Consider the following 24,118-nt stretch of genomic DNA (forward strand, 5'->3'; position numbering starts at 1 on the left):
CAATAAGACCCACAAAATACTATATTATTGATCAACTCAGATCTAAGATGACCTCAACATCCAAACGCAGCCTTAGTTTTTATCTAGTATCAAATATAGAATATTTTCATAATTTGACTTGAAGTTGAGAAAATTATTGTCCCTTTATTGAGGTCTAAAATTTAAAGGAATTAGGGACCAAAATATATATATATATATATTTGTTTTCCGAGGGACGCAAAGATTTCTTTAATTTTCATTGTTATTTTCTTGGGAAAGTTCCTAGCAGCAAGTACCCATTACCACTAAGGGTGGTGGTCGGTGGTCCATGAGTTTGAAAATGGGCACTAGGTCCTGGGATTGAATCCCGCAACGGAACTCGCTCATGACCCATTGGCTCATAGACCATTGATGCCCTCATGGGACTAGGGTCAGGCTATGGCTTAAGTTCGACATGTAAGGAGCGTCTGCGGTTCTTGCCATTTAGCCCCTCCTATCTAGCTCCCCAGCAGATTAGGTGCTACTATGGTCATCCTAGAAGGGAAGCCATGTCGTCCCCTCCAACCCTTTTTGCCGATAAAAAAAAAAAAAGTACCCATTTTGTTGGACAACAAAGAATGTCTTGAGAAATTCAGACTCAATCATCCATTGATGAGAATCTGATAAACTACATAATTCTCTTCAATTTTACAAAAACAGAAGCAGAGATCAACCTCATGCACCACCACAGAGGAGATCAAAAGAATCAACAAAATATAGAATCACCACAAGAATTAAACTCACAATACATATATACATACACATGATCAAATGCCAGCCGAAACTAACCCGTGCAATGTAACAATGCCAATCAACATATTCCGGTAATCAACCACCGGCAAAAACTGCACAGGAGATGGTGGTGCTTCCATCTTTTTCATTGCCTCCACCGCCATTGAATCTGGACTGATGGTTCTCGGCATCCTGAAATAACCCGAGGCTGTTAGTAATTTGCAGGTCTTATTCATCCTTCTCTCCCTCCTTAACGTCTGTGTTCGTTAAGCCATTTCTTGGAGGTTTCAATTCAAGAATAGTTTCAAAGAATTTGAATTCTCAGCAGCCATAAACACCCAAAATACTCTTTTTAAGCAACTCATTTCACAGGAATTACAAAGCCAAGAAATGAATTTATTTTTGCTTCTATTACCTGTTGCACATTTCTCCCACTGTGAGCTTAAAAATGGCTTCTCCGCTAGCCTTGAGTGTGCGCCGGAGATCACCATCGGTAAATGTACCGATCAGGTGGTACTCTTCATCTATAACAACCAGGCATCCACATCCTTTACTTGTCAGCTCCACGAGCTGATCCATTATCAAATCTCCTTCCCTGCAAACTGGAAGCTCCTCTTGTTTCTTCATAACATCTTTTACCTGAATCACATACGAGTTATAACCTGTTAATCTGCAAATATTTAACAGATAAATTCTTGAGTTTCAATCGAGGCCCGAAACCTGACCTTGAAGATGAGACTCTTCCCGATCCGACCCGCGGGGTGGTTCGCGGCGTATTCTTCTTTGGTCAAGTTCCTGGCCCCCATGAGCGCGATCGCCACCGTATCCCCGAATACCATCTGGATAGCCGTCGACGTCACCGGCGCTAGATCGAACGGGCACAATTCCCTCTCCAGCGGCAAATGCACGTTCATGTCGCAAGCCGCCGCGAGCGCATTGCCCTCCACTGACGTGACCGAGGCGAGGTACGCGCCCTTAGCCCGCGCGCACGGAACGAGGCGGAGGAGCTCCTCGGTCGTCCCGGACTTGCTGAACAAGACGACGACGTCGCAAGATGTGAGAATCCCGATGTCTCCGTGGAGGGCGTCGACGGGGGAGATGAAAGCGGAGCGGATGCCGAGGGAGACAAGGGTCTGGGAGATCTTGTTGGCGACGAAGCCGGACTTACCGACGCCGGTGAAGAAGATAGTTCCGGAGGCAGAGAGGAGTGTACGCGCGAATGACAGAGTTTGGGGGAGCGAGAGGTTGTGGAAGAAGAAGTTCAGGTGTTTCTGCTGGCATTTGAAGAGGTTGAGGAGGGTAGTCTCGTCGATTCGGAGGTGTGGAGGTTCGTTGTCGGACGGAGAGTGTTGTGGGAGAGAACCCATCGTCTCCAGCGGACATGCGAGATCTGATGTTGATGGCATTAACAGTGACGAGTGTAAATTGTCGCCGTTATTATTATATGTCGGTGTCATTACGGCTTCGCTGTAATAACAACGATAGGCCTTGTCGGTAGTGGTGCAAAATGTATGTATGTTGTATAGGATCTGTACACATGCCGACACGAGACAAGACGTGCACTTTGAAGAGAAAAGTTGAATGACTGTAGAAATTTTAGGGAAAAATAATAATAAATTATAGATATCTTTATGGTAATTAATGTGACAAATTTGTATTTTAATAATGAAGTTTATATGCCATCAAACCAGCTTGGAAAATATTAATTTTTCGTCCCGCGTGAATTCTGATCTCCCTCTAAAAGAGGGGTATTTGATTATTGCTAGTTTGGACCACGTGGCAAGCAGTCATTATACAGTATTTTCAGAACAGTTTTAGTTTTAAATAAATTGAATAAAATATTATTAAAATATTTTTTAATATTATTATTATTTTAAAATTTAAAAAATTAAATTATTTATTATATATTATGTAAAAATTTAAAAAAATTATAATGATAAGATAAAGTCATTTCTGTATCCAAACAAGTTCTAAAAAGTAAGATTTGAAAAAATCTACTTTTTAACGGTGGTTTTTTATCTTAAAATTGTATTTAAAATTATTCATCGTAATATCATCCCCATCATAATATAGAGGGCTAGACGGGTAAAGTTTTGTTTTAATCATCGTGAATAATACATGTATAAAAAATTGATATATGTTATACATTTTTTGGATATCTCTTTTCGTGTATGTATTACTACTTTTGCATATAGTTGTAGTTCATGCGATACTCGCTTATCTAAACTCGAACCAAGCTCAATTCATAAAGAAAAAAACTCGATTGTGAAAGTAAAAATTTGTTTAATTAGTAAATGATATGTGGTCGATTAAACTCAATTCGAATCAATTAAAATCCTCTCATTTATGCTCGATTTGACTCATTAGCTATATTCGATTAAAGCTTGTTTATACATAGTTGAATATCTGCGTGTAATTTATTTTTATATAGTAATATTCTTATATATATATATATGCTTCAATACATATTAACTTTAATTATATTAGTATAATTACCTTTATAATTAAATATGTAACATGTAACCCAGTTGTTTATGCCTAGTAATTTATGCACATATATTGAATATAATCCATAATTATATATTTTTTAATTAAGTACTTAAATGATTAAATTATAATAGATATTTTATAATATGTATAATAGTTAGTATGTAAGACTTAAGGTCCGTTTGGATATTTAGAATATTTGTGAATAATAATGAAATAGCTTGAGTCAAGATATTTTATTAAGTTTTAAAAAATAACTCATCTAGATGATTCTATAGGTCATAAATATAAAATATAGGGTTTATAATTTAATATGGGTTTATATATTAGTTGTAAAAATTTAATTTAATCATTGTTTTGTATTTTTAATTATTCAACTCATTCAAAAATAAATTAAAAAAATATTTAAAAGAGTACAAGCAAAACTCGAGTAATATATCAACTCGGCTCGACTTCGTTAAAGAATAGGCAAAGATCGAAAAATAACTCGACTCGCTTCGTGTTTGATCAGCTCGAACTCAAACTCGAGTTATTTGAGTGAATTTTTCACTCCACTCTATCACCCACACGCCTTACTTAGGATCTCATTTACAGCATATACTCACTTAACATAGGATTACAATCTCCTCTACTTAAATTTCAATTATTCCATCATAGATAACACGAGTCAAGTCCCATATTTCTAGTTGAAATTGACTCTTTTATCATTTATAACGACTTAATGAAGTCCCAAGCCAACACCAGGGTCTTACTCCAAATCGACTAGTCAATAGTATAATTAGAATCTCTTAGAATAATTATAAAGAGTAAAACTTATCCATCTTCGACACTGCAAGATTATATTCACCATATATATTCAGGTCAATAGGAAGTATCATATGTCTATACTTACTATTTTAGTTAATTATATTCTGCCTAAACATGAAAATTCTACCGTGCTCACTGTCAGTAGTTTTTACTTCTGAGCACCGTCTGCCAGCATCCTTTGAAGACTCAGAAAGTGCAACTTCTCTACCTATAGAGGACCGATTTCGGCTGAACTAAAAGACAAGATCTGACGTCTCGTCTGCAGATTCTGAGGAACTTGACAGGCTTGTGCTTTCTGAAGAAACTTCAAATATCACACTTGTCTGCAAAAATGAAGTATCATCTTCTCTCGCACTTGAAACAACTGTAGATACCGTGGTGTTATCTTTTTCTTTTGGTTTGTCTAACATTGTTGATTGGAAGATATGTGCCTTCCTTTCTGTCTCGATGGCAGAAGCAGAAATACTATTGATGCTGCTTCGTGTTGCTACATATTGGCTTTCTACAGGGATTTCTTTTGCTTTCAATTCGTTAACCAGTTTATATTGGAGCAGACGTGCCTTTATTTCTGCCTTGATTCTTGAAGTAGAATTCGTACCAATGCCATCTGGTTTTCCCACATCTTGCGATTTGTGCTCCTTTTGCTTTGATTCTTCTGCATGGGATGGTAAACCACCTACAAGCCCTGATTTTTGTGTACTACTTTTGGAGACAGAAGAGTCCAGAGACAGTCCAAGATCTTCTTTAGCCCATCTGTAGACTGCACTTAATTTTCCTTCCAAAGCTTCCAGAAGAAGTTCTAACTCGTTCATTTCGTAACGAAAGAGGAAAAACTTTTCGCTCCAAGAGCAAGAACAGAGCTGCTTTGCATGATTCAAACATGAAAAATTGTTTGGATTACATTGGCAACCTGCTGCAGAGAAGTGTAAGTCGGAGAGGCATACTGTGCATTGCTTTTTGCTGGTGGTATCAAAATCTTTGCTCATCTTTCGCTTCTCCGAAGATTTGCAGAGATACTTTCTGGTAATGCCCTCACACTTAATACGTGACTACACAAGAAAGGGTGAGAAAAACAAAAGAATTCAGAATCAGTTCACTTCCTTCAACATTGTGGAGAAAAAGAGAACAGTCTGTTGAGTGCAAGATGAGAACAGCAGTAAAAAATATAAAAAGAGAAAAAATGAAAGGAGAGAGTCCCAAAGAAAGAAAAGAAAGCTCAAAACCCTACCGCTATATATATGGCACCAAAATAAAAGCGCATCTATCATTCTTGTAGGTTACAATGAGGAGCTGGAGTTGAATACTCTATGGATTACCTTGAATGATTTTGCTAAGATCCCATCCACTCCACACGCATCTTTCCATCTCAAATTATCCAATGTGTTATTCCCACGCAGTGCGACTTCCCACCTGGCCCTCACAGCTTCCCTGGCTGCCCCGAGCAACAGCTTATCATGGGATATTGACGTCATTCTCCCCTGCTCGCGGTAAAGTTCTACAGCATTCTGCCCAAAGGGCAACCAGTCAAGGGGGGCAAAATTTACCATCTCAGCACAATTGAAGCCACAATCAAATCCTGTATGATATGCTCCTGGGAGAACAAGAACAAACTCCCTAGGATATTGAATGCAACGATAGACTGGTATACCCTCTGACTTCAACCTGGGGGCAGATAGTTCAGTAACCTGTTGTATCAAGAATTAATGTCATAAAAGATTTCTAAATACTAAATACGGAATGAGATGTGTTTTACCGGTTCTTACTAAAATATCCGAGCAAAATCTTTACTTGTCATTGACGAAATTGTTGCGCAAATGAAAATTAAATAACAGAAATGTTCATTGTTCTGTGTTTTTTCTTTCTGTTCCAAAGGGAAAAGGGCTGGGGGGGTGGGGATGTAATGACCATTGTGAGTTTCAACATTATATCAACTGGAAGCATGCAAAAACAGTGGTGACAACCATCAGCATGAGGAAATCACTAAATCTGTTTTCATATATTGTTTACAGATCCTTTTACTCATAAATTTACGTACAATCTCGGCCATAATCAACCAGTTTGAAGTTATAAATGGAAATAACCTATATTGAACTTAAAAAATCCACATTAACTCCTACTCGAGCTAAAGATGGAAGGATTATGAGAAATAATATGAAGAAACATATCTAGACTTTTGAAATTCGCTAATCTGTTAAGCATAGTGTGGAGACATTATAGAATAAATGGCAAAGAACGATATTATGCAGACCAATGTAGTTGCAGCCCAATGGATGGTGTCACATAGATCTATAGTGAAGTTAGAGAATACGTGTTCCCTTCGGTAGCATAAGAACTTCAAGCCTACCAGGAAGCCTTTCAAGCTTCGGTAAATATGCATTTCTAATAGTTTATTTTACCAAAACCTATCTTATTGCATTTTAAATAGTGAACTACCCTCCAAAGCTTATTAGGCTTTGACTGATGGAAAAAATCAAGAGTTTCGGTTTACTAAAGATATAGTTACACTATCTTTATAATTTTTATTATTCTTCTCTATCCTATTATCTTGCACAGTCCTTCCCTGAACAACCATTCGCTTTAATAACACCACCAAGAAGAACACCCCCCAAGTTTTCCATCACGACACCCAATTGGGAATGTGATTTCTTTGCCACCCCATCTCTCATTTGAGCTAAAGGCGGGCAAGGATATGGGAACAATATTGCATTATGAAAAACATTCTGATGGACAATGATTTTTTGTCTCTTTTCAACTTCTCTCTTTATTTTTCATGTTACTCTCTCTCTTTCTCTCTCTCTCTCTCTCTATATATATATATATATATATTTATCTATCTATCCATCTCACGCACGCATGCGCATCCTCAACTCATTGGTACCCTCTACCTTTTTTATCATCAACATGAACCCTCCAACACCACAACCCATCTTTACATTTCACAAAGCCATTCCCATTCCTTAAATCTACCAAATACTAGAAATGATATGCTATGAATTTCCCTATCCCGATGTGTCAGTGTACAAATCCAAAAGAGAAGGTATCGATATGTTGGGATGGAAAAGGAGGTAATGAGAAACTGCTTCAATTCTCAGTTTCACCAAAACCTAATTTCCTTAGAATCTGCCTTTTTCTACACTAAGCCGTCAACTAAATGGCCCAAAATATTTAAATTAGCCTCCGCCCATAACTTAGGACAGGTTAATTTATAAATACCACCACTTTCCAGCTGTAAAAACTTAAGTAATCTCATGCCCTTACTTCTACCATCCCAAACCCAGCATCATAATTTTGTGAAACCTTGGCCTGTCCACCACGATAAAACAAGCACATTATCCAGAGGCAGAAGTAGCAATGCTCTGAACAAAATACATCATCTTTCAGGATGAATTGGTCATCAGCAAAGTTTTGGAAGACCAGATACATAAAGCTTTATCGCTTCAGATTGCATGGAAAGCTACACCAAATATATAAGTATATTCTACATGAGGTTGCGCAGCTAATGTATTGCTCACAGGAGACAACATATTATCCCACGTACAAGACATATCAAAGAGATAACAAAAAAGTCCACCTTGAATGACCAATATTCTAATTAAAGTTTTACCAATATGGGGCAATTATGAATCCCACCAAGTGGTGGAAGATAGGCATCCAATACCATTACTATCTGAACAACAAAACCATTTTTTCCCAATGAAGCAATTAAATGAGAAGGATATCGCAACTCACCAGCCTATGACCCAACTCAGGTTGTTCAACTAACAGGTCTGGAAAGTGTTTCTTCATAGCCGCCTGAAACTTAATATTATAGCTCCCTGGAACGCAATTCCATATTTTAGGAGCACCCAAATGCATGTAACACAACAAGTATAAGTGGTGCTCTTCAGCTTTCTGTTTTAAAAAAGATTGGATGAGATTTGATAGGATGGACATTCAATGGGTTGAAGAAAACATCTATTTATGTTAGATAACTAAGAATCCAAGTATCTTACCCAATGACGTGAAGAAAAACACATTCCTACACAAAGTTGAGGCAGTAAGATATGAGACGTCTCCAGGCTTTCAAAAGAAAGAAGAGAAGCAGGCAGTTTAGGAATATTGTTTAAGTTCCAGCTTGATTTTGAATACTTGGGATGACCAGATATCTCGACTGAATTAGATACTCCTGGAAATCCACTGCAAAAAATTCGAGTGTCCAGGTTTGCACTACAAAGCACCTAAAGAATGGATGAGCATAGCAATATAAGCTGCCCAATCAAACAGATATGCATATAGTAATGTCAAACATTGAACACATTGTACAATCTCCAACATACCTCAATTTCTTCAGTTGGATTCTCAACAATACGTATGTATTCACCCTCAATGTCTTCCACCGATGGTTCCACCTGCTCTTGAAATGCAGTTGAGTTTTTATCTGGACCTGTAACCTTAGTTCCACTGCAAAAATATTGGCACTTGAAATCATCTGCATATCTCTTAAAAGTTTCAAGTGTATATTCTGGACCATGATCAGGCTCAAAGCTTCCAACATCATAGGGGTTTGTGGTATCTTCATCACTATAGCCATTCTTTGAACTTATCCTCAAACTCCTCCTCTTACCCTTCATATTTCCATGAAACCTAGCAATTTTACTCTGTGAATACTGATTTTGAAGCCCATCTATCCGCTGAATATGAGTGACAAAGGTAGAATCTTCCCATATGTTCTTTTCCTTTATTAGGCAGGGAGGTTGCCATGACGGAGGAGGAACAATACGACAAATTCCATATGCTTCTACTTTAGGGCGTATACTCGCAATATACTCAACACTGTCTTCAAATTCCTGCAGCAAAAGATTCAAGGTCATCCTGAATTAAAATTTCTACAAGAAAAGAAACACTTCACATTTAAGAAAAACAGAGAAACTGAGAGCACAAAAATGAAGACAGAACTGACAAAATGCTTCATAGAAGTTAGATAGGAAATACCTCTTCTGTGGGATGGAAAACAGGAGCCTCCTCCATGATATTCCCGCCTGCCTCTTCAGGACGCCACCTTGCTGTTACCTGTTCAAAATACTACAACCAACAATGAGCATCAAGGAAACAAGAGAACATGACCTGGTAATGTATCAAAATTTTCAAGTGCATTGGAAAGTTTAAAACTAGTACCAACGAATCATATAATACAAACAGAATAATATTTATAACTAATGAGAATCGACCTTTAGACAGTTATTACAATCTGGCCATCCTCGAATAACTCCTTTTGGAAGGCAAGTTTTAGGGAGACCCTGCAAAAGAAACAAAGTACCACTATAACTAGCATTTTCAACCAAAAAAAAAAAAAAAAACAAACAGATTCCATTTCTGATCCTTCAACTCCGTATTCTTAACACAAATCATCCAGAGGTAAGATATACTCAAAGCTACCCTATAAACATATTGATGCAATCACTCTGTCACAGCAAAACCAAACCATCTGCATTCAACTTCCTCTTGGTTTGTCCCTAAATCATATTCTGAACATATAAAATTGCATTCATTTTTAAGAAAGAATACGGAGTTGAAGGGGATCTTCTCAGATACTTAAAGTTCTAATCATGAGGTATTTCATCAGAAACCAATATTGCAGAATAAAATAACCTCGAATAACCAGCATAAAGTAGCATAACATTTCTTTTTTTATACAAGTATAATATAAAATTTTATTGAATCAAGTAACAAGGCATAACCCAAGTACACAAGAAGTATAAAACAGGAACACCTAGCAGCATAACATTTGAAGGCGCCAAATGAAAGCATGTTAATAACAAGAAGAAGATCTACCACCATATCAAACTGTCCTGATTCCAATTCCTCCGGGCTATGATTGCTTTGGTCAAAAAGTATCCATGGTCTTCGTTTAAGCGATGTCTTCAAATCCGCAATATCAGTCATGTCTGACAAGGTGTCCATCTTGATTGGCTCTTGTTTAGATGCACTCACGAAGGACATGGAATTATTTATTTCTTCACTTTTTTCTACTCTCTTCAGTAGGAAGGATGTAAGAGACACAAAACCTGGTGGAACTGAGAGACTTTCCACATTCTCATCACTAATACAAGACCGTCTGCGCTTTGTGCCCATCAGCACTGAAAATTAAATTTTAAAAAATAAACTACTAATGAGTATGTTAATAAACAAGCAATTTAGGAATGCACTAGATAAAAAAACATAACATTTGGGAAGGATATTGAAGTAGAATCCAACTGATTATCCTCACTGCTGATGGGCACATGACAGTCAGCAGTGAGGATAAGTCAACTGCAAGCAATCATCTGAAACATAACATACCAATAAAAGAGCTGAGTTTTCCATGAGAGAATGTGATTACATGTGGAGTTAGCAAGTGTTTCTGCCTATATTTTATTCTTAATGCAAATTAAAGTGAGTTATCTGGTTTGGAACCTATATGACAGTCTCACCCTCCCAAACGACAACTGTTTCTCTTGCTTCTTTTCTCCTTTGTTGTTTTACAGCGATCTTAACAGGATAAGATATAAAATGCTCAATCTTAAGTGCTTTCCTGCTTGGCCCTTTCTAACGCAACTGAAATATCAAACTATAAAGCGACATCATCAACAAGATAAGTCAATATCTCACAGATTCAAACTCCACATTTTTTACACCAATCCAACATGCTTCTATTAATATAGCACCCCTCCTACACTAGTTCCAAAGTTTTTCATTGGGCTTCAGATGATAGAACCACAATAACAACATATTACATGTATTATAGGCTTATAGCACTTCACAGACATACTCCAACGAAAACCAAGGAGCTGCTTCTAGAAGTGTCATCCCCAACCAAAATGGCGCGTTTATGACTTACCTACATATTAAGTTATTAACTACAAAATCCTCAACTGTATTGGATAGATAAAATCAAGGTGTTCCACTAAAACCTTTCCATGCCACAACATACAGCTTTGTGCCATCTAAAGGGGGAAAACCCTGAAGTCACCAGAATGTATCATTCCTCCTGTTAAGTTTCTACTGAAAATATCATCCTCGAATATTTGAACGAATAGGTTGAAAAGATTTTGCAACCTCCTAACATGCTCGGTGCTCAAACTAACCATCAATTCATAAAAACATACTTTAAAAAAATCATAAAAACAAACGCTTTTATAGATTTCATTTTGACTATTCGGTAAATAAGTTAACAACGATGAGTCCTCACGATATTCCCATTGATAGAAATCATCTGGACAACCATTTCACCAAAATTTAAACTTTTAACCGCTGTTCTACAAAGATTTTCACACGACCGTCACTGAACTATAACTCTGACTCGCCTATTGCTTCTGAAACCAGTAAAATGGATCCGCCCCGACTTCATTAAACGAGTCTGCTCCAGTTTAATTAAGGCTTATCAGTACGAACCTCACACAATATGCCTGTATCAGTACTAACAGCAGAGAACGAGAGGAATTTCGAATTTCATAGTCATCGAAATCACACTAGTCAGAAACACATACCCAAAATAAATTCCGGAAAAATAGAAGGGTCGGAAAAGTCTCTGATGAAAAGCCGCGCAGGGCTACACCTACATGTACGCACAATACACCGCCAACCTGTTGAAGAAGAAAATGACCTACAAAGTAAACCAAAACGAAAAAAAAAAAAACGTAATAAATGTCGATACAGAGGAAGAGAGACAACAATCTTGTGGTATCTCTTTACCCGAAGCCACCGAAAAAGGCTCCCAATTGTTTCTTGCCATAGTTGCTATGATAACATGCATGGCGCTTTGACGGGGTTTTACTCTTTTTCAATTTCGAGTCGTCTGATTGAAAAAAATAAATAAACGCTCCACTGAAAGTCTGAAGATGGTTGATACATATGGTCTGTTCTGTGGAATACGTACGGTTCATTGGTCGTATCGAATCGGATTCAACTTAGATCTTCTGACATTATTTCTCTTTGTAAAATTACTCATATCAGCCCATAGTAGCAGCATATGAGGCAGCACACCTCATGTATTGGGATAAAATAAAAAAAATTAATAATAATATGAGGTGCGTTGTGATTATAGGCTGATACATAGAATGATTTTTTTCTTTACATGAATTATTTGATACATATTTATATATTTTAAAAAATTATATTAAATACAAATTTAAAGTGGGTAAGCTTTGCATAAACTCTTCTTAAAAGAGTGACTATTAAAAGAGTTTGTTTTTTTTTTTTCACATTTTTTTTATTGTTGAATCCATATTTTTGTAAAAAAGTACACGAAATATTTCTGTTTAAGACTTATACAAATTATTATTTATTTTTAAATCTATCAAATATTTTTACATTCTTTTATAATATTTTCAAAAAAATAAAAATTTTAAAATTTTGGTCAAACATATTTAAACTTGAGAAACTATCCAATTTTATTTTTTCAATAAAGGTAGATCAAATATTCAATTAACAAGATTGGTCCCCCTGTCTTGCCCCCGACTCTTGCATGGGAGGGGATAATTTGGACCCCCGAACCCTAGCACTACCTCCTATGAGCAAGTACTCTCATACACATGTACTTTCGTACACATGTTGGGGCATATTGGCCCCATGGCCGTCCACCCCACCCCGCCCATCGACGGTGAAAAACAACTAGAAAACAACAAAAATATCACAAACCAAACAAAAAATAACAACAAATCCACGAAACTATCATCCAGACTATGGGGGTAAGAGTAGTTATCAGAGACTGTAATGGTGAGGTGATGGCTACAAAATGTGCAAACAGAAAATGTAGAAGCTCTCCTTTTATTGCAGAATGTTCGGCTATGTGGGAGGCAATGGAACTATGTAAAGAGTTGGGTTTTTGGGATGTTTGGCTTGAGGGGGATGCTGAGGAAGTAATTGATGCAGTTAACAGAGATAAGGGCGATGATTCCAGGTATGGTCATGTTGTAGAAGATTTGCTGCAAAGCCTGAGACAAAGCATTTCATGGAAGGCTATGTTTACTTATCGCGATGGAAATGAAGTGGCGCATCATTTAGCAAAAATGTCATTACATTGTACTAATGATCAATATTGGATAGAGGAGGGTCCTGAGTCAATTAAGAATCTGTTAGCTATTGATAGGTTGCATAGTGAAATTATAACTGATTGTTCATGAATACAAAGAGGTTTTTTTCAAAAATAAAATAAAATAAAATAACAAATTCACAAAGTTACAAAAACAAATCAATTAAATCATCTTAAAAAAATGCAACTTTTGGCTTTAAGAAGACTACAACGTAGTTGTGGGTTTGAGCAAAGAACCACGTCTAGGAATGGTCTTGGATCTTTTCGCAAACCCACAACCGTCCATGGTCTCAGACCCACAATCATGCCATGGTTCATGGCCCATGGGTGTCTCACAGACGCAAGCTTTAAGAAGAAAAAGTGGAGAGAATAGTGAAGGAGGAGAGAACAATGGCAAAAAAGAAAAGGAGAGAAGACTAGAGAGAACAATCGGGGAGAGAGAAAGAGAGAGGAAATTCAGAAAAAATTTAAGATTTTTTTTTCTTTATATTGAAAGTCAAACACCAAACGAAGTTGTTTTATTAAAGAAAATTATTTCTGTATGAGGATAGACGAGGCCCAATATGGGCAGGCTAGGACTTAAGTGTAGGTGGAGGCCTGCACTGGCATCCGAGGGCCCACACCCCTAAACAAGAGGGCTCTTCGTCAATTTTTATATATTAATATCGATCCAAAATGCATATTCAAATCACAAATGATCATCGGTTAAATTTAACTTAAAACAAATAGAATTAAACATTTTTTGAAAAAATTAAGAAATAAGTATTTTATGATAATTTAAATACATTGAAAGGCCCATTCGGGCCATGTACGAGATGGGGTCCACCCATGTTAAATTGTATTGTACTAATATATTGCACTGCAGTACAAGCTAATTAGGAGCCTAGGAAAAAGGGTTCAATTAAGAGGAGATCATCCAACCTAGCTAAGACTGCCAATCTTAGAAGCTCAAATGCTTTTATTTTTGCTTCACCCATCAGCCCAACATAATTGTTACTTTTGCCCCCATCACATTTTTCATTCTTTTTTTCCACCTTGTATGAGTCAATTTTTGAAAATTTTCAATCCAAAACCTACCTTAATCTTGTCCCCTTTTTTAACACATTATGTGGATAAGATTTAAAAAATTATTCATTATATCTTAGAATTTTATCATTTCTAGTCACACCGACTGATACGAGATGTTTTAAATAATTTTATTAAGTCGATCACTTAAATAAAAATCCATGCACTTAAAATAAACATATCAAATGAAGGATAAATTATTATATTGAAAGATTTAAGATATGGAGTAAGCTATGCTAGCTATAGCTAAACCATGTTATCAAGAGGCATTAGACCCTCCCTAGCTAGCAATTCTCAAGGCATATCGCACTATCGTACTCTTTCTACCCCTTTTTCTTTCTAAATATCTCTCTAGATGGAACACATGAAACCTTTCCATGCTAACCACCTCGAGCTAGGGTAGAGGTTGCTGATCTGCCACCTCCATTCATGATCTCCTTCTTTACAGAATGCCTCAGACCATTTACAGAATGACAGGTAGCACATGTAAAAACACTACGTCCTTGTCTTCATGAATCATTTGCTTCCATAGCCATGATCTTTAATTAAGATTATGATTTTATTGAAGAAACAAGATGTAAAGATCTTTTACAAGTTAGTTATAGATACCTATAGTGGGATTAATGTATCATAAGAAGAATTAAATATATAGACACCAAAATTTAAGATGAAAATGTTTTATATTGCTCTAACTATTTAAATAAAATGTATAATGAGATTTAATTGATTGAAATAATGAAAAAAATTAAACAAGTCCAAAGAGGAAAAAAATTGTTTATGATCTATACGTACTCGTATACATTCAACGAAAAAGTCTCAAACAACAACGCCAATAATTATTTTTGTCCAAATCCAGTTAATGCAACGTGGACACTATTAGAGCATCTCAAAAGGTTTATAGCATCAAAACAAGTGTACGTCGCAAAAAGATCTTGTATTTGCAGCAAAATCTATCGCCGCCATTGTGAAAAACTTTGACGTAAAAGAGTAAGCCAATGGTAGAGAAAAATCTATTTGCGACATTATTTTTGTGACGCAAATGTAAAATATCGCCGTAAAAAAATCTTATTTGCAAGCTTCTTTTATGGTCGCAAATATATATATTGCCACAATTATTTAATATTTATGTCAATAAAGATCTTCACAAATGTATTATTCGTATTACGCAAAAGGCCGACCACGCGGTCTAAATATGTATTTGCGACTAACTATTTATGCCGCAAATATAAAAAGGTTAGTAGGAAAATAGTTTTTCCAACACATAAAGTATTGTCTCAAATAATGATATTGCCGCAAATAATACTTTTTGTGGCACATATTACCTTGTCGTAAATGCCAGTGAATTGTAGATAAAGGTCAATTATATTTCCGACTAAATAGTAGTGCCACAAATATGAACATTTCGTTGGAAATCGAACTATTGCAACTTTGAAATGATTGACATAAATGGTTAATTTGTTGCCTCAAATAATGTGGATTTTTGTGGTGCTTATTACAATGTCGCTAATACGAATGAATTGCATTTAGTCGAATGATATTGACGTACATGTAATTTGTTATCATCGCCATTTTTATGTCATTTTTACTTAAATTGCATCACAAATTATTGTAGTGGACTGAGAAAAATAAGTGATTAAGTAAACCTTTGTTATGGCGATGAATGGTTTGTAGCAAAATTGCTAGAAATGAAATACATGACTTGATCAATTTATATATCCACAAATTGATGATCATGATGACTTACTAACATTATAATGTTAAACAATTAATGGTGGCTCAAATGATCAACCATAAGTTATTTTTTTCTTCATCTTGTAGTTTTGTGGAATGTGACTGCTACTTATATCCCTGTAGCCACTTACCAATATATATGGATATACTAGATACTAGACACAACTTAAATATTCAAGTTTAATTAAATATTTAGAGGCCGCGCATTTATATATATATGCCCAAGCATATATATTAAAGCATATATTTAATCAATGTACCCATAGTTCTAGACATCATACAACGAACCACACTCCATAAAGCCATGTCAAAATATACAAGACATCATGATAAGTGTTCGGTCAACCATGGTACAAGCTATATATATATATATATATATATATATATACACATATATGTGGGAGACAACTTTATACAATCATGAAGAGCACATAACTCATGTACCAGCTAAATCAGTGAAAATTGAGTGCTTTCTTCAATGCATCTTAACATGGTTTGAAATGTTTGTTTGTTCAGGTTGCTTCAGTTCTTCGTGTTCATCGAATTAGATCTCGAGTTGTCATTTTATGCATCCATTTGAGACAATGTTATGTAAACCTAACTATATAATATTTTGGAAATGATAAAGAAGAAGAAGAACAGCTCAACGACAGCTCAAAAGGGTTGCCACCATGACCTCTCCAAAATTGGCTTGTACAAAAAACATTGTTCAGAAAACTCTTAGTCAACAGCTTGGGTCTCTCTTGGAGACTCTCTCTGTGAATACTGCTGCTATGACATTGAGTATGTCATAAATTTATCAAACTCAGCTTATTTATGCAATACCTCCCGCACATTTGACTTTAGTTCCTCAAGTTGTGCTTTATAATACTAAGCATCTTGTGAGGCCCCCTCGGACATCAACACCACAATGTGACATTCTACTCGACTCAGACATCTCCATCTCTCCCAATCCTCTGGCATATCTCGACCTATGCCCAACAACCTCCTTAAAAATCAGCGCTGCTGCCTCTCAAGTTCGATTCCCAGGGTCCATTGCATTTAGCCTTTCCACCATTTTATTCTTCACAATGATGCACAAAAATTTCATTAATCATGTAGAAGATTATAACTAATATAAAAAATAAGCATAACCAGGTAGAATTTATAAAAGCTAGACAACTGCCCAATGTTATTGTTACTCACATAGAGATCTTCAGTCATGTCCGTAACAAATTTGTTCGTCTTTTTTGACCAATAGGACTCCCTAAAGAAATCAATCAGGTTGTGCACACTCTCACGCTACAACAAGCAAAGCAAATGTGATTATATAGCTAGGCGAAAGCATATACACTAGTATGGAAACATCAAGGCCATTTCTCTATGTGGTCGATTAAACTAACGGGTCATTTGTTACATTTTCTTCTAATAGTCGTATGGTTAGTTCGTAGTAGTTTCCTAATGGCCTTATTTTATAATGACAATGCCTGGTGGAGATTAAACATGAAACACAATCAGTAACAGGTTTCATTAGGCTATAAATGAGACAGTTCATAAAACCTCCAATATTTCAAATAAAAGAGAAGGAAAACAATAATGAAAAATTGGTCTTGTAATAAGCTCTCAATTCCTATGTCAACAGCCAATGAGATGAAACTTTAGGACCCTCATTACTTGAATATCTTAAAAGATAAAACTAAATATTGAGGGGGCAGAAAAAACAAAGAAATAAAGGTAGGGATACTTTTGGGATGAAATGACCAACAAATTATTTGTATATAATAGGTCGAAATAACAATGGTTGTTTACAAATTTTGGGTAGCAGCTAACTTAATAAAGTAGTGAAGAAAGCAGATACAACATGATACCTCATGTGAGGCCTCTGGGCTTCTTAGGACCAGATCGCGGAATAGCTAAGATGGCTATAAATACACAGTTGTTAAACATACCATGAAGGCACAAAAACAATACACAGTTGTGAGGCTTCTGGACTTCTAAACAAACAATACACAGTTGTTAAGCATACATATTTTGCAAATGAAAGACTTTTTCTAAATGAAATTTTAGCTTTAGAAAAAGTTATTGGTATTTGATATTGTCAAAGAGCAATAGTTATGGGTGTGTCTTTCAAATGAGAGTAGAGATGAAGACTAGGCAGGTTTCTATAGCAGTGAAGAAGAGCTCAAGGAGAAGGACAAGGACTGCCTCCTATTGTGACCTACAGTTTAAGAACAAGAGAAAAATACATCATGTTGTGTAAACCCATAGAACCAATAATGAATCTTAAGCAGATTGAGAAAAAATAGGCAAAAAATATTGGAAGTGACTTAAAACCTCTGCATTTTTTGCAGCACTTGGATTGATTTAGCATTTCCTAACCCCCTCCCATGTTGATAATATGTATAATCTTGTAACTGAAAGTGCATGAAAAGTGATGAAATATTCAGTTAACTACCAACATGTAAAAGCTAAAAAGAGCAGTGAAAACAATACAAATTTGCAAAGAGCGAAACATAGATACTGTGGATAAAAATAGCAGCAATGAAATTTTTCAATTCCATCCAGCAACTTTCCAATTTCAAATAAAATGTACCATATTGATTTAAGTTAAGATATTGGATATTCAAATGATAAAAAAAAAAAAAAAATCTTCTATTTTACTCTAACAAATGAATAGCATGAAATGAAGAGATTCTTACAAATTAATACACGTATATAGGGTTGGGAAAGTTACCTAGGATGGCGCCGCTTGGTGGATAGCTGGAGTACGAATCTTTCTCGGCATCGAACAGCTGCGTTAGGGTTAGGTTTAGGTTTGGGAGAGAGATCGGGTAGGGGAGAGATTCCTGGAAGGAGAAACAAAGAAGAAGTAAGGGGAAGAAAGATCGAGAAACGAAGAGAAATGATGAAGAAGATCGAAGAGACCGGGGAGAAACGAAGAAGAATGTGAAATCACATGGGCAAAGAGAGCAGAGAGTTCTTGGGAGGGAGACAGATCGAAGTAACAATGCAAAACACACCGTTTTGTTTCCAGAAGGCAGGCATATCCGTGGACTCAAAATGCACCATTTTATTTACTCTAAAACGGTGCGTTTTGTTTCCACATAGGAAGTCATCCCGGGGAGGCCTGAATCACGCCTATGTTTAGACTTTTCCAAATCTTATACCATTCATTATACAACCTTGATAGGATGCGACCTAAGGGTCAGGACTACAAGCTAGTGCATAAAGATCATCAGATACTTGGTTAGGATCATTAGCACGCTACACTTGAACTTGCAACAAAGGACAAATTCTCAAATAGTAAAGATCAACGACTATGTTTGATTGTCATTTCTAATGCCAGTAATTACGTTTTGGAACCACGTTGGAAATTTAGGTTCATGTCTCCTTTCAATGTTAGAGATGCTCTAGTCCTTTCAATGTTACAAACAACAAACCATTTATTTCGTTAAAATAACAACCATAAAGTTAGCAATGAATAAGTAACTGAATGGGGTCATATATTAGTTTATCCAAAGAAAGAGTTTTCTAGGTTCTTACTCCAAGTGGTGCTCAACCTCTGTGCAGTTATTGAGGATGTACCATCTCGTAGTCTTAAATAGTTTCATCTCTAATTGGATAGGTGTCGAAAAACTAATTAGGTGCAACTTCTGCGAGAAAATTGAGGAACTTAGTTGTTTCGGATGTTTGAACACCAACATCAATATTTCGATCTTATTGCTGAACAAAATTAGTACATCATGCAGATACATGGACAAGAATGTCAAGCATTCTACGTGAATATAGGCCTCTGCAATGGATCCTTCTGGACGAGTTTTGTTTTTAACGTATCGCTTAACTTTTTCCAAATACCTTTCGAATGGATACATTCACCTGTATTGAACAGGTCCAGCAAGCAATAACTCCCATGTCAAATGGATGGCTAGATAGGCCATTACGTCAAAGAAGCTTGGTGTAAATATCATCTCAAGCTTGTAGAGAATGAGGACAATATCGGATTCAAGACGCTTCACCACTTCTTTCTTACACGTTCGTGCATACAATTCCCTATAAAATGTGCTAAGCTCCATCAATGCTAAACGTATATCACGTTTTAAGTACCCACCGATTGCCACTGGCAATAGCCTTTGCAAGAAAATGTGGGCATCATGGCTTTTCATTCCAGAGATTTTACAATCATTCACATTAATACATCTACAAATATTAGAAGCAAAGCCATCTGAAAATTTGACACTATTCAACTAGTGACAGAACAATTTCTTTTCATCTCCATATAACATGAAGTAGGCATGATGGATTGTAACTCGATCTCCATCTTGTTTTAAGTGTAACTCTTTCCTGATACCAAGTTCAAATCTCGTCGAGTATTGATATTATCTTTTATTTTACTTTGAATATTCATCAATGTACCTAAGACATTTTTACAAATATTCTTTTCCATGTGCATCACATCGAGGTTATATCTAAGTTCTTGAGATGACCAATAGGGGAGATTGAAGAAGATATTTTTTTTTGGTCTAGTTTAACTCACGAGGGCCACGTTTTCACCTTTTTGCACTTTTCCCAAAATGCACAGGATCAATGTTATCTAGTTGTAGCATTATTTCTTCTCTGAAAGCTATCGAGGTGACATCCGGTGATCTTTTTTACCATTAAAAATAGTCTTCTTTGTTCTCTAGATGTGACCTGATGGTGGAAAGTATCGATGACCCATGTAACAGTGCTTACAACCATAGGTCAACCACATGAACAACATGTCCATATTGCATACTGGACATGCCAACTTTCCTTTAGTAGTCCAGCCATGTTATCGTATGTGAAGAAGTCATTAATTGTCAACAACAAAGTTGCATGCAATCGAAATGTTTGGCCTACCATGGCATCATACGTGTCTATACTATTTTTCTACAAATCTAATAGTTCATCAAGTAATGGGCGTAGATAAATATCAATTTCATTCTTAGGTGACTTAGGACAAGGTATGAGTAATGACAACATGAAGAATGAATCTTTCATGCATAACCATGGTGGCAAGTTATATGAAACTAGAATCACTAGCCATATGCTATATGGTTTACACATATTATTGAAAGAGTTAAAGTCATCACTAGTAAGACCAAGCCGAACGTTGCGAGGATCTCCAACAAATCAAGGATGATCTCTATCAAATTTCCTCCACACTTCAGAGTCGACAAGATGCCTCAAAGTGTTATCATCTCCCACCCTTTGTGCTTGATGCCACCTCATGCTAGTTGTTGTTTTCTTGGACATGAATAATTTCTGCAACTTTGATTTTAGTGAAAAAAATCGTAATACTTTTTGGGGTACTGGCCGTCGCCAACATGATGTAGATAATCACCTAGACACCTTACATTTTGGGCACTCTTTCTTGTTGGCATTTTCCTTCCAACATAGTATGCAATCATTTGGACTTGCATGTATTTTAATGTATTTAAATCCCAAGCCTTGCTCTAAGGACCGTGCTTCATTAAAAGAGTTAGGCAAGAGTGCATCAGGGAAAGCAGTCTTCAAAAGTTTAATAAGTATGTTAAAGGACTTTACACTCCAACTACCAACTGTTTTGATGTAGAGCAACTTTACAATAAATGATAGTTTTGAAAAGGTTGTGCAACTATGATAAAATGGACGCCGAGCATCTTCCAACAGTTTCTCAAAAGTGGTTGGTTCTGATTGCATCAAGCTAAGACCCCCACTATGTGCAACCATCTCTTCATCAACACCTGCGGCGGTAGCAGCATGAATATCACCTAACATTTCATGGATGTCGTCAATGTAACCATCGTCACCATTTTCACTATCCTAAAATCACTACAATGAGCTGCCACTAATGTAGGATAACCACCACATATATGTTTAAGTACGTTTTTGAATTATAATTAATTTATTGACCAAATGAAGTTAATGGAATTCGGGGCAAGAATATTAATTAATATGCATTTTACAGTTAAAATCATGTTACTTACTAATTGTCTTAAAAAATTATAGCCATAATGATGACATCCAATTGATGAAAAATTTCCTAAAAGATGCCCCTAAAGTAGATGTTCCAATTACCCTCAAATCATACAAGTTACTAGGGGCTCATATTAAAAAATTATGAGATAAAAAATAAATAATAAAAAAGGAACTCAACTTGTGAATTTGGATTCGCTTATGTTTGATAAAATAGACCTTAAAAAGGCAGTCAAGTAATAGCTCGAGAAATCCAAATTGAAAGTGGTTGAGTTCAAGATTTGAACCATACACAAGTGGTTTTTCAAATAGAATTTATATTAAATGCATGGAAGTGTATGACATGAAGATAATTTTAATAGATTTTACAATAACATCATTGTATGATATGAAGCATTATTATACTATGTGAGTGCCATTTGAAGTTTTAAACAATCTTATCTATATATATTGCTTAATTTAGTTTTCATAGTTAGATTATTCATAAAAACTGAAGACGTGATAATGCTAGCTTAACCTAGATGATCAAACATAGGTGCAAAAAAGAAATTAAATTAACATCCAACTAAGATGCTGGGCATAAAAAAAAAAATTGCAAATGTTTGACCCTAACCTTGTGACAAATGATCATTAGTTGGTGAATGAACATTTACCCACTATAAGAAGAGGCCCCATCCCATCTCAAAACACATCCTCCAGAAAACCAACAGAAACATAATTTTCTACAACAAGCCCATTCATGTCCCTACGATGCTATGGCTATAAAGAAACTACATAGATTTCCCTTGATTCAAAATTAAGCATGGTCTACAGAAATTTAATCAAACAAATGATATGCAGTGATGGTAAAATGGAAAATTCAATTTTCCAACCTATAGTATGAAGATGCCCAATCATCTTGCAGACATATAAGCAAGAAATGCAACAATTCAAGTAGGCCAACTAATATAGAACAAAAGATGCAAATACTCAAGTTATATAGGTGAGAATTGATAATCGAATCATGCATGGAATTAGAAAACTAGAGGGACAAATGCTCCAAAACTAATACATTTCTAGACAAAAAATTAGAGCACATAACAATATTGGTGAATAAATTATGGCCAAAATATTAGAGTACAGAAAACAATCTTTAGATATTAGATTGATATGGGTAATATATTGAATGGAGTTGTAAGTAAAACAGGAGTTTAATGGAGATCAGATTAGAATAAGAGTGTAAGGGAATTTTCTCCACTTCACAAAGCCCATTGGGCCTCGACCCAATACTTGACCTCAGGGTCGCTGGGACCATGTTTAAAACAAAGTGTCAACCAAAAAAAGGGGCTAGTGACTGACAGGACAAGATCAGCCTGAGATCGCTCGGTCGCATTCTAAACCTGGGAACTTGTATGGAACGCAACGAGAAATGCGGAGAACTCTCGATCCACTGACTTGGGAACATCTACGGCTTACAAGAGATAAAAGCAGAGCCTGAAAATCATACCACATTAATAAGACCGCTACCGAGCTACACGTCCCATTGATGGCGCCGTCGCAGAACCATGTCGCATTAAATGACTCTGACAGCAGGAATAGTAAGAGGGCACAAACTCCGTGAAAACAAACACGATTTACGCCTCCCTAAACCCATGGTATAAATAGCAAGCCTCAGGTACAAGGAACGCTCTCTGATCCCTAGACTCTTTCATTTATTTACTAACTTCCAAGAATATTTACTAACTTTGGCATCAGAGACTCCTCAACCCCAATGCCTCACTCTCCTAGTTGCCTTCCCCCATATCTTTTGCAGGCCCGTCTCTGAAGACCTAAATTGTTGGAACTTGACCCAAAGGCGTGCGAAACACAACGTTAATAGTGGCACCATTTGTGGGATCATTGTAGATCTTACATGTATTTCACATACCTGCGACAACCCATTTCGGACAGCTCAAAAGAGACATCGAGGAAGCCATGGAAGTAAGGTTGAAAAATATGGAGGAATGGGTAACAACGTTAACCGACGAGGTGCAAACGCTTCGTAAAAAAAACGAGGAACTCAAAAAACCTCAACAGGTGCAGGATGGGGAAGTAGAGTCCAGCGATAGTGAGCATATGGGGTCCCGGAACACACAAACTGGACCAAATAGGAAGGAGGAGCAGAAGAACATGCAGGATGAGCTCTGTAGTCTTAAAGTCAAATATGAGAAGATAAAAAGGAAGATGAGTACATATCATCAGTAGACCAATTGCTCGCGAGCACTAGTCTACCCTACATGGAAGAGGTGATGGTTG

General features: G+C 36.3%; 2 protein-coding genes across 7 annotated transcripts; both read right to left on the reverse strand.

Annotated features, from left to right (window-relative positions):
* Positions 1–601: 601 nt before the first annotated feature.
* On the reverse strand, positions 602–2,275 carry LOC121253637 (probable arabinose 5-phosphate isomerase). Its single transcript, XM_041153627.1, has 3 exons — positions 1,476–2,275; positions 1,166–1,389; positions 602–942 (listed from the first exon to the last, which is right to left on the reverse strand). The coding sequence occupies exons 1-3, from the start codon at positions 2,205–2,207 to the stop codon at positions 786–788; spliced, it is 1,113 nt and encodes a 370-aa protein (XP_041009561.1). The 5' UTR covers positions 2,208–2,275; the 3' UTR covers positions 602–785.
* A 1,710-nt stretch (positions 2,276–3,985) lies between these two features.
* LOC121253229 (putative lysine-specific demethylase JMJ16) lies at positions 3,986–11,849 on the reverse strand. Of its 6 annotated transcripts, none has more exons than XM_041153212.1 (10): positions 11,755–11,849; positions 11,550–11,645; positions 9,859–10,160; positions 9,252–9,320; positions 9,016–9,093; positions 8,361–8,870; positions 8,037–8,261; positions 7,774–7,935; positions 5,361–5,729; positions 3,986–5,093 (listed from the first exon to the last, which is right to left on the reverse strand). In XM_041153212.1, exons 1-10 carry the CDS (start codon positions 11,813–11,815, stop codon positions 4,278–4,280), a joined length of 2,688 nt encoding a protein of 895 aa, XP_041009146.1. In that variant the 5' UTR covers positions 11,816–11,849; the 3' UTR covers positions 3,986–4,277. The 6 variants fall into 6 exon arrangements, with proteins under 6 accessions (XP_041009146.1, XP_041009144.1, XP_041009145.1 ...); XM_041153210.1 differs by having other exon boundaries at positions 9,016–9,105; XM_041153211.1 differs by having other exon boundaries at positions 9,856–10,160.
* Positions 11,850–24,118: the final 12,269 nt, after the last annotated feature.

Source organism: Juglans microcarpa x Juglans regia, chromosome 2S (genome assembly GCF_004785595.1).
Source record: "Juglans microcarpa x Juglans regia isolate MS1-56 chromosome 2S, Jm3101_v1.0, whole genome shotgun sequence".
Taxonomy (NCBI): Eukaryota; Viridiplantae; Streptophyta; class Magnoliopsida; order Fagales; family Juglandaceae; genus Juglans; species Juglans microcarpa x Juglans regia.

Coding starts and splice junctions, on each gene's coding strand:
- LOC121253229 (XM_041153209.1), bottom strand. CDS start 11,815: ATGCATGTTATCATAGCAACTATGGCAAGAAACAATTGGGAGCCTTTT. Junction 10,161..11,549: donor TTTTCCGGAATTTATTTTGG/GTATGTGTTTCT, acceptor TTTAATTTTCAG/TGCTGATGGGCACAAAGCGC. Junction 9,321..9,855: donor CAGGACAGTTTGATATGGTG/GTAGATCTTCTT, acceptor TTTCTTTTGCAG/GGTCTCCCTAAAACTTGCCT.
- LOC121253637 (XM_041153627.1), bottom strand. CDS start 2,207: ATGACACCGACATATAATAATAACGGCGACAATTTACACTCGTCACTG. Junction 1,390..1,475: donor GGAAGAGTCTCATCTTCAAG/GTCAGGTTTCGG, acceptor TATGTGATTCAG/GTAAAAGATGTTATGAAGAA. Junction 943..1,165: donor GTGGGAGAAATGTGCAACAG/GTAATAGAAGCA, acceptor GGGTTATTTCAG/GATGCCGAGAACCATCAGTC.